This window comes from Phallusia mammillata, chromosome 8, assembly GCF_965637545.1.
Source record: "Phallusia mammillata chromosome 8, kaPhaMamm4.hap1.1, whole genome shotgun sequence".
NCBI lineage: Eukaryota > Metazoa > Chordata > Ascidiacea > Phlebobranchia > Ascidiidae > Phallusia > Phallusia mammillata.
Genome location: NC_137259.1, coordinates 10,487,025 through 10,498,177, shown reverse-complemented (window position 1 = coordinate 10,498,177; position 11,153 = coordinate 10,487,025). Strand labels below are relative to the sequence as shown.

The following is an 11,153-nucleotide window of genomic DNA, read 5'->3' as shown; positions in this document are numbered from 1 at the left end:
TATGGTGCATACTTTTATATGCTGTAAGTAAGATTGTTTGGACTGTTTTGTAGTTATGACGTTCTTTATTGTATTTGGTTAAGGTCAGGGGTGGGCAACCTGCGGCCCTTTGATTAAAGTTGTGCGACCCGCAGAGACACTTGGATTTCAAATGTACTGGCAAATAAGTCCCAACTATTATATTTTTTTGAGCAGATTAGTGCGCCTGATGCTGTTTTTCTGCGACCTGACAATATGCTGTTAGAATCAAATGCGAATGTTTCTTGTAGTAAGGCATTTTGGGTATGCAACGAAGTAAAATCACCTTGTGTTATATAAAGGTGCGACCCGCGATCCAATCATAGCAATTATATTTGGCCCCACAGTGACAAAGGTTGCCCACTCCTGGTTAGGTGGTAGAAAATCGTTTTAAATCACTCTTCATTTCAATGAAGTGCATGTGAAACTGACCACTCTTATTCTGCCAGTCGAGAGACTGAAAGGTAGAATTAGCAACAATGCACCAAAAATAACCATTTGTTACAGAACAATAGCATTGTACACGATAATGTCTAAGCAAATTCGTTGCTGATTTTCTTTAGATTTTACGATATTTTAAACCATACCCCAACAAACAAAACAAAACATCCACGGTGGCCGCCACCGTGCTTGTCAAACCCAAGGTGGCGGCACCACCTCGCCACCGCCTGCTCGGCGCCTATGCTTAGCTGTTAATAATTGTATCTCACTGTTGCGCTGTCTTTTGTTATCGGAAGGCGTGACTCCATGCGCCTCCAGACAGCACAGCAGGGGCGATCGCTTGGTTCCTAAAACTGTCTTTAACGCGCCTTTCCTTGCGCTCAAACTCCAAGACGCCAAGAGCTATATAACGAACTCTTTTATTCTACAATATGGCCGATAGATGGCGCTCGAGAGTACGGCGAGTACAAGGGTCAAAAGGCGGTTTCTACAAAAAAAATGTTCAAATTAAGACAAGGCAACACAAGGAGAAATTCAATGACATTTACGCTTACCAAACTATTAAAGGACTGGAGTCGTTTAAATGCAAGCGATCAGTAGAAGGTCTGTAAACACAGCATCTAATAACATCACATATAAACATCACTTAATCACACTAGTGACGGACGGCAAACTTTGGGCAACAATAATCTTACCGGAATAACACAGTTCGGTTCAGAATAACACGGGGTTGGACGACGGCGGAATTCACGTCTGAATACAGGTTTCACATAAATTCAAATCCAAAAGGTTAACAACAAGGTTTAAACATATGCTTACCGATCACTAAATATACAAGTCACACATTGGACGATTCAGTTTCTAAACAGCATAATTTTCCTGTTCGTTACACAAAACACAAACATAATTGACCAGTTAAAAAACGCATGCAGACGCTGTAAGTTCCAGTCACTAATAAACACGAGGCGGTCTCGCTTACAAGACGTGATACCAATAAACAATGCCAAAGTTGTGACATCACAATCACCGATAGTGTGCCAGACAATGTATCAGGTTGCACAACACTGCGTCATACACAGGAATCAAGGCTACTGGCGGGAAACACAGAAAACATAAACATATGTACAAGGCGATGTAACACTCACTTTTTGAAAATAGGTTTTATAGGGTTATGTTTTAAGCCCAAGTGGTTGTTTCGTATGCATACTTCAATCTTGCTCCAAACAGAAGTGCTCCACGATATTATTTTTACTGGGCCGGTGGTCCATGGCCCGAAACGAGTTGAGAACCACTGTTTTAGAATCAAACGAGGCGTCGGATAGGGTGATCCATTATCACCAACTTTATTTTTACTGTAGGCTACATTGATAGCTGGCTGAGGGCTTGTGCCAATATACGCTTGAAGGAATAAAACTGAAAAAAACCAAGGAATAAAAGTGTATCGCTGTTGATAGATTAATTTTCCTTACTGATTTCGATCGAGTATTTCGTGTACTCAAGGTGTTCACGGAAATGTTCGGATGTAAGGGTAATATGGACCCCTTGCATTTGTGGGTCCAAAGGGGATCCATATATTTGTGGGTCCCCTTGCTTTGTGGGTCCAAAGGGGATCCATATATTTGTGGGTCCAAAGCGATTGTCTGAACAAAAACCTTACGCTGACAAAGAATTAACATGGCCAAACAAGTCATTTTACTATCTGAGTATCGAAACCCCAATTCAAGATAGGAAACTCCCGTTTTCTCTAAACTTTAGGAATATGATTAGTAAGCGCGATCTTAAACGTGTGGTCGTCTTGCGGTTTAACTATCTTGAGACGCGTATGCGTTTTTAAAAAGCCTAGTAATCCCAACGCAAATTTACAACGCTTCACAACGTCCAAAAAACAATAGAATTACTTTAAATGTGTAAAACACCAGCCGATATTCTACAGCAAAATAAAACAAGGTATCGGTTCGAAATGCAACAAAAAGTGGGAACCGGACCCGGGCTTCGCACCAAACTACCGCCCCTTTCAATACCGAGCAGTTTAGATGCGGGCCTAGAGAGAACCTCGTCAATGGTTGGAGTTTAACTTGTAGCGGCAACATACCAATACCCGCCATTTTGTATAGCTTTTCCCACAAAGAGAGCAGTCGCGTACAGCAGGCTAGAAAACTAACTTTCCGTATGTCATAGAATATACACCGCTCTCGTACATGCGCCAAGTTCATCCTGACCAATCATTCCACCCTTGACCGCCACATGGGTGGAAATTCCTCTCGCACATTTATATGTATACTTATATATATATAAGGCGCGATTTTGGTGAAAATGCCATTTTTATGTTAACGTTTGGATAGATAGGAGCTAAAGAAAAGGCCAACCTGCGTCAGTTTAGATTAGGCTAGGAAAATGACCAAAGTGTTTTGACTTGAACTTAAAGCGCTGGGACTTTAATTAATTAGTTATAATTAACTAGCCAGCAAATATAAGTCGGACTTATTAGAGCTAAGACATAGAGTTGCAATTTAATACTTAACCGTGTTTGTGAAACATTACATATACCATTAAATATTTCAATTAAGTTTTGGATTCTTTTATACTTTTGCGTTAATTGCTAACTGCTGTTTTCTCTTTAATTACGATTCTATTTGAAAAAGAAATTAACTGATCTGTATCACTGTTCTGCCAACGATAAGAATTATCGAAAATGCTATTTCATACTCGGATTTACCAAATACATTCGACGACTATTAACCGTCTGGATCATTGGATATAGATCAGGGCTCTTCAACCGGGGTTCCGCGGAACCCTAGGGTTCCGTACTAACCTTACAGGGGTTCCGTGATCTTCAAGGGTTGCTCAGGGGTTCGCAGCGGTTTGTTGTACAAATATGAATCATAGCAATATCATTGTTGCGAACAGCAATGCTCGCCCGTACAATCTAGTACAGTGGTTCTTAACCTTTTTTCCTTGCTGCACCCCTTTCAAATCACCAACCAATTTTCGCTCCCCCTTCTGTAATTGCTTAAATAGAATAGACCTAACCAACCTTAATGATTCAGCATCCCCCGCACCTCCTAGGAACAGTTCTCGCACCCCTTGGGGGTGAGTGCACCCCTGGTTAAGAACCCCTGATCTAGTAACCTTGTTTGCACCATTGATCAATTGTGGCGTAATAAACACAGCCTTATACACTCTGGCAAAATTGCGAGATAAATGTAGAAACGACGGTTACAAGTAACATGGCAATGTGTTTCAGTGAATCGTTTAATTGAAGTCAACTTATATTTTGTGCTTGGGGTGTGTTAAGTAAAAATGCATGTTTTTCTTTGGTGTAGCCCAGTGGTTCTCAAACTTTTTGTTGTTGCGACGCCCCTGGAAAAGTTTTCTGGACTTGCGACGCACCAGCAAATAAAAGTTATTGAGGAAACTTGTTATTAAAGCTGTGTTTATTGATACAACAACAAAAAGCCACGAAACGAAACTATTCTGTGACGCCCTTGGAAGATTGAAACGACGCACCAGGGCGTCGCGACGCACAGTTTGAGAACTACTGGTGTAGCCTATTACATTGGTTGAAATTATTTTATGGGGTTCCATGCCACTAAAAAGGTTGAAGAGCACTGATATATATGCAATTTTAGCCAGTTCCGGAGAATTGTCTTCAGAAGACCAGATTACCTGAGACGAGTATTTAAAGCAGCCTGATGCCTTTATTGCGGTGTCAGCCAACGTCCCAAACGAAGGAGTTAGTTCGCAGGCCCGGGTTTATCGTGACCTGGACGACGCAATTTCGCCCGATCGCGGTTAGAGGAATATTATACAGTCCAAACCAAGTGTCTCAAACGGGTTTATCAGTATATTGGACATACCGGATATTGAGCGTCCGCAGCCGGCTGCAGTAAGCGACGAGTTTATTCAATCTCGAGCTGGACACCCCTTCTCGGGAGAGCTTGATTCGGCCCAGTACTTTTATTGGGATCAACCCGAAAAACGCTGGCAGCAAACTGGCGAGGCTTTTGGGAATATATTCGACGCCAGGTGGAAGGAATTCCAGCCAATCGGAGGCCGCGAGGTGGTCTCCACATCCATTTTCGCCTACGCCAATTGGGCCTGGCTCACGCCACCCGTGTTGTACAGACGCGATCGCGTGGAAATTGTAAATCGCCACAACCATTGCCCGAGCGCTATTTACCGCGCCAAACTCGAGTCGCTGGGACACAAAAATTCAGAAAGTGTGAAAGATTAACCAGAGATGCGCGCAGTCTGTCATATCACTGGAAGTGCCACCCACATCAAAGCGTTTTACTTTAAATAAAGGCGCGCGAACTTGATTATAACGGAATCTGTCGGCGGGTTAACGGGCACTGGTCTCAAAATGAGCAAGGTTCTTTGCGCGACCATTAGGTATACTGGGCCAGGTCTAAAACAATTAATAGTCGGCAACCTATAGGTCGGACTTAATTAGGACATAATGGTGCAAAGTTAATACTTGACTGTTTTCATAAAATATTACCCACCTAATACCTTTAGTAATTTCGATTTTGGATTTCTTTTATTCATTTAATTGGATTCTATTTGAAAAAAAGGCAACTTGAAATATTTCTGTCGCTGGCCAGTAAATCAACAACTTAGTAAACGGATTATTCAAGTGGTGTTTTTTAGATTATCTCCAAGGAATCTAAAGACAGCGGTTTGAACCATCAAGTTTAGTCAGGCTCATAGCGCAAACCCTTTTGTTGTTAATGGGGTGCAGAATTTATTTATTAAACATCGAATAAGAAGAGAGATCAAATTCTGCGCCGGTAGCTGTGGTCGTTTTTTGTTGAGATCCAAGATTTAAGTTGTAGGCCTAATATGTTTTAATCGTTAGTGCGTCCAAGTCTAACCAGAACTGCAGATATACGCATCGGAAGTTATTTTAAGGTGTTTACGAAAAAACTTTTATTTTTTTTTAATTATTTACTTAACCGGTTGTTTGGCCCTTGACCGCTTTTGATATTAAAAATGCTGTTGCAAACAATGTACTAGGATAGACGTATTAAAACTAAATCGGGGCCATTTTTTGCCAATTACTTACGGCTATGCACTTCGATAAAGGAACTGCGGTACAGCATTCAAATCAGAATTGCAAGTCGTGACGGGTTCGAGCTTATAAGTTTCGAAAAAATGGGCTTGATCGGGCCCCACTTTAAACATGACATTGTAGCGGCCTCTCTCACTTCAGTTATCGTGTGCCTTCATACTACAGCGAACCGGACAGATTGCCTTCTTTCTCTGACTCTCGTCTTATGCGTCTTATGCGTCGTATTCGCTCATTGTGTTATTCTATTACGATGTACCTCGAATAAACACCTCGCTACATTTGGTGACCCCAAGCGTGCAAAAACGTTATTTTTGCATTATGACAGAAGCCACAAACTCAGAGAACGCTGTAGCAGTAAAGTTACCCACGTTTTGGACAGCTCAGCCACGAGTTTGGTTTCAGCAAGCGGAGGCACAGATCGCTCTAAAAAGCATTGCAGGAGATGTAACGAAGTACTATTATGTCGTTTCGGCTCTGGATCAGGACACAGCAAACCGTCTTATCGACCTGCTAGAAAACCCGCCAGACGCAGACAAATACGAGACTATCAAGGCACGTTTGGTAGAAACCTTTTGTCTTTCGCGCCCGCAGAGGGCCATGCGGTTACTTCACATGCCTCCTTTGGGCGACAGAATGCCATCCGCTTTAATGGATGACATGCTTGCATTACTTGGCGATGCAAAGGAATGTTTTGTTTTGCAACAACTGTTTTTGGAGCGATTGCCTGAGTATATCCGCACACGGCTGAGCGGAGAGGAAATTAGCGAATCACGGCTCTTGGCCCGCAAAGCTGATGCGATACGGTCAGGTAATCAGACGCCTACGGAACCCGCACTGTCCAACGTTCGGCGTAATGGGTTTTCTCCCGACCAGCATAAAAAACGAGGTAGGAAGTCTCGATCAGCTTCACCGCAGGCGATGCCTGACTCGAAGTCCCTCTGCTTTTATCATCGTCGTTTTGGCAGAGATGCGATTAAGTGTCGTCACCCTTGTGCACTCGCACAGCAGGGAAACGAGGAAGCCGGTCATCCCTAACTGCCACGATGGCCGGCGCAATTGGCAACCTTTTCTTTGTCTGGGATAGCTCAGCAGGTCGGAATTTTCTTGTTGATACTGGCGCAGAGATAAGCGTCATACCTCCCACGGGATTAGAGCGCCGCACCAATTCTCCCGGCAAAACCCTCGTTGCTGCTAATGGCACCCATATCCCGACGTACGGTTCACGTCTGGTATCCATGCATTTACCTTCCGGCAAATTTCAATGGAAATTCGTACTTGCCGAAGTTTCTCGACCGCTGCTCGGCGCCGACTTTCTGAGGGCACATTCCCTTTTAGTTGACCTCAAGCACCGGCGCCTCATCAATGCCGAAACTTTCTCCAGCGTCGCACTTGGCAAGGCCTCCCAATCAGCGCCGAACCTTAATGCTGTTTCCTCGGGCACGTCTGTCTATGCTCGACTATTGGCCGAGTTCCCAGGAATAACAACTCCCCACTTTTCACAGTCGCTTCCCAAGCATGGAGTTCAGCATTTCATTCCCACTAACCAGTGCACTCTCGCGCTCGTCGTCTCCCTCCTGAGAAACTCAGCATCGCTAAAAAGGAATTTCACAACATGCTGCACCTGAGCATTATTCGACGCTCTTCCAGTCCATGGGCCTCGCCACTGCACATGGTTCCAAAGTCGTCCGGTGGGTGGCGCCCCTGTGGCGATTACCGCCGTCTTAACGCAGCTACCCAGCCTGATCGTTACGCCATTCCTCACATTCAAGACTTTTCGGCTCGGTTGGCAGGTTCTAGCGTTTTTTCCAAAATTGACCTTGTTCGCGGCTACCACCAGGTTCCTGTGGCACCTGATGACATCGCGAAAACCGCGGTCATTACCCCTTTTGGCCTTTTTGAATTCCTTCGCATGCCCTTCGGCCTTAAAAATGCGGCACAGGCCTTTCAGCGACTGATGGACACGGTATGCCAGTCTTTGGACTTTGTGTTCGTCTATCTTGATGATATCCTCGTCGCAAGCAAGTCTCTTTCCGAGCACTACGACCATTTAAAGCGTCTTTTCAAACAGCTTTCCGACCATGGCCTTGTCATCAACCTGGGAAAGTGCAAGTTTGGAGTTTCCCAAATCGATTTTCTGGGGCATCGCGTTGACCGTACCGGCGCCCGGCCCCTTCCCAACAAAGTCGAGGCTATTCAAACTTTTCCGCGCCCCACTACTGTCAAAGGCCTTCAGGAGTTTGCAGGTATGGTAAACTTTTACCACCGTTTTATTCCTGGCGCTGCACGCATTATGACTGCTATTTACGAGGCACTCAAGGGCAATCCTACAACGTTGCTTTGGAGTGACAGCTTAGATTTGGCTTTCTCGGAGGCAAAAACCGCCCTAGCGAACGCCACGCTGTTGCACCATCCTTTGCCTGATGCACCGACTGCTGTGACTAGCGATGCATCACAGCATTCCATCGGGGCTGTTCTCCAGCAATTTATCCATAATGCCTGGAGACCATTGGCATTTTTTAGCAAACGCCTGCGACCACCGGAGCTCAAATACAGCGCTTTTGACAGGGAACTGCTCGCTTTGCATCTCGCCATTCGTCATTTTCGCTATTTTTTGGAAGGTCGCGTGTTTACCGCCTATACCGATCACAAGCCTCTGACCTTTGCTTTCACCAAAGTGTCCGCTCCGTGGTCAGCACGCCAACAACGTCATTTAACCGCCATTTCTGAGTTTACCACAGATGTGCGCCACATCGAAGGCAAACAAAACCACGTGGCCGACGCGCTCTCCCGCGGTTCCATTGATGCTGTTCGACTCCCACTTGACTTGGATTATTCGGCACTGGCAGCTGCGCAGGTCGCTCCGGAGGTTCAAGCATATCGTACCGCTGTCACTAACCTTAAGCTGGAGGACATACAGATTGATCCATCTGGAACTACAATCCTTTGTGACGTTTCCTCTGGATCGCCTCGTCCAATTGTCCCAACATCATGGCAACGCAAAGTTTTTGACATTATACACGGTCTTTCGCACCCATCCATACGGTCAACACGCAAACTTGTTGCTTCAAAGTTTGTTTGGCACGGCTTAAAACGCCAAGTTGACCTTTGGGCAAAACAGTGTGTCCGCTGTCAGAAGGCAAAAGTCCAACGCCACGTCCGTGCGCCTCTAGCAAGCTACCCGCCCTGCTATGCACGCTTTCAGCATCTCAACGTCGACATTGTTGGACCGCTTGCACCTTCGCAGGGTAACAGATACCTCCTTACCTTGGTCGACCGTTTTACTCGTTGGCCAGAAGCAATTTCTATGCCTGATTCTACCACCATAACGTGTGCACGCGCATTTGTTTTCCATTATTGGGTATCCCGTTTTGGGGTTCCTGCTGACATATCATCAGATCGCGGCCCCCAGTTTACCTCCGATCTATGGACGGTTTTCACCCAGCTTCTTGGTGTTCAACTGCATCGCACAACCTCGTTCCATCCTCAAGCTAATGGCCTGGCGGAACGATTTCATCGCCACATGAAAAGTGCACTCATGGCACGTCTAACGGGCCCCAATTGGGTCGACGAACTACCATGGGTTATGCTTGGAATCCGCACAGCTCCAAAGGAAGACCTGCAGGCTTCTTCGGCCGAACTTGTTTACGGCTCTGCCATCACCGTTCCAGGCGATTTTTTTCGCCAAGAACATCACGAGCCTTCACCCCAAACGGTTCTTCCATCGTTAAAGGCTACGGTGCGTCAACTTGTACCGACTCCAATATCACGCCACGGTCCTGTCCGCACAACGGTCCCCGCAGCATTGGCCTCCACTCCGTACGTTTTCGTACGGAAAGAAGGCCACAGACCCCGCTTACGCCACCTTACGATGGCCCTTTTCGCGTCATTGCTCGAGGCAGCAAGGGTTTCACGCTTGCCATCGGCGAAAGCAACCAGCTCGTTTCCATCGACCGTCTTAAGCGCGCATGTCGACCTTACGCAGCCGGTACAAGTGGCCCAACCCCCACGCCGTGGTCGCCCTCCCAATTCCGCGCACCAACCAACGCCGACACAACCGGTGCCATCCGAGAAGAAATCGCATATTTCAGCACCGCCCGATCCGGTTCCACCCGAACCCGTTCCTGCCCTGGCGGATCCACCAGGTCACCTGCCAGAAACTTTACCTTCGGGCCAACACACACGCACGCGTCAAATTCGCACTCCGTCGCGTTTTATGTGTTAATTTTATTATGTCCGTTTCTGGAGGGGGGTCATGTAGCGGCCTCTCTCACTTCAGTTATCGTGTGCCTTCATACTACAGCGAACCGGACATATTGCCTTCTTTCTCTGACTCTCGTCTTATGCGTCGTATTCGCTCATTGTGTTATTCTATTACGATGTACCTCGAATAAACACCTCGCTACAACATCATGTTTGTCGCCTTTTAACCAACTTTTGCGCCTGGTATGGGTTTGGTTTCAGACCCACATACAAATTTGATTCAAATATTCATTTACGAGACAAACGAAGTAATTCGTGCTTTAAGGCCACTTTTAAGAATTCGTCCATAAGACTATTTTTCAAGTTTTTAATTCATTCAAAAGGATTTAGTATTTTTCCCTACTGCTTAGGCCTACCTCCCAACCATCAGCTGTAAACAAATGATTTGTTCGCCCAGTTTTCAAAGCAAAACCAAATATAAGAATCCTCCGTTCTTTAATCCTCATGTACGATTTTCAAAACATATTTTATCAGGGTCAAGGGTATTTTTTATAAAACTACATATTAGCAGATAAAAGATTTATCCATGTAACATGAGCTGTCCTTTTTCGCCCAACGCTTTCTGATAAGTGTTAATGCAGGGGTCTCCAACACGCGGCCTGCGGGCCACATCTGGCCCGCGAGGCAATTTTCCGTGGCCCGCGGCGCGTTATTAGCAAATAAAAAAATATTATTATTAGGACCAACTTTTTTGTTTTACTCATCCGTCGAGTGTTTAAGAAAGGAAAAGTAATGAAACTTTAACTGGACACATATATCACTATACGTTAAAAAATGAACCTTTGTGATACATAAATATGATGAAATAATGCGAACTTAGTCTGCTGGTCATCAAGTGTAAATTTAGAAAACCGTTTAGTTCTTGTTTACTGCGTAATTTTATTTTATGGATGAGGAACGTTTATGCCTTTGAAGACCAATCAACATTTTATTAACATTTGAGTAGGCCGCCTAGACTGTTTTAGGTGCTTAGGACGATTTTTATAAGAAACAAATTGAACTCGCGGTCAAAGAAAAATCCAATGCTAAACCCAATCAAACGCTTTAGCAAAACTAAATCTTAACCTGCTAAAAGTAATTTTCAGTTTTACCACTACAGCTTTTAGGATTCATTTCACCTAAATATTATTTGCTTGGTAACGCATATCAATGATCTAAGAGCGGTTTGTGACATCACAGACAAAACTATAAAATATGAATTATGCGCAAACAATTGCTTTCATTGTTAATTGTGGTGAAATAAAAAGCCTTGAACAAGCAAAAAAGATTTTAAAGACAAAACCTCATAAAGGTCAACGAAAAAAAGCGCCTTCAACCGTTAAAGAGCCCAAGACTTTGGTTTGGAAAGAGCCGGCCTAGAGTG

The 11,153-nt window shown here is 44.8% G+C and overlaps 1 protein-coding gene and 1 long non-coding RNA gene across 2 annotated transcripts; one reads left to right on the top strand and one right to left on the bottom strand.

The window, feature by feature from the left end:
* Window positions 1-736: 736 nt before the first annotated feature.
* On the bottom strand, window positions 737-1,866 carry LOC145204939 (uncharacterized). Its single transcript, XR_013853558.1, has 3 exons — window positions 1,155-1,866; window positions 1,014-1,064; window positions 737-946 (listed from the first exon to the last, which is right to left on the bottom strand). It is a non-coding gene; the product is annotated as an uncharacterized LOC145204939 (long non-coding RNA).
* Window positions 1,867-4,973: 3,107 nt separating this feature from the next.
* LOC145205681 (uncharacterized) lies at window positions 4,974-6,565 on the top strand. The gene has a single exon (XM_080078418.1). The coding sequence runs from the start codon at window positions 5,849-5,851 to the stop codon at window positions 6,563-6,565; it is 717 nt and encodes a 238-aa protein (XP_079934544.1). The 5' UTR covers window positions 4,974-5,848.
* The last annotated feature ends 4,588 nt before the right edge of the window (window positions 6,566-11,153 follow it).

What these genes read in the sequence shown, in the direction of transcription:
- LOC145205681 (XM_080078418.1), top strand. Translation starts at nt 5,849, where the DNA reads ATGACAGAAGCCACAAACTCAGAGAACGCTGTAGCAGTAAAGTTACCC.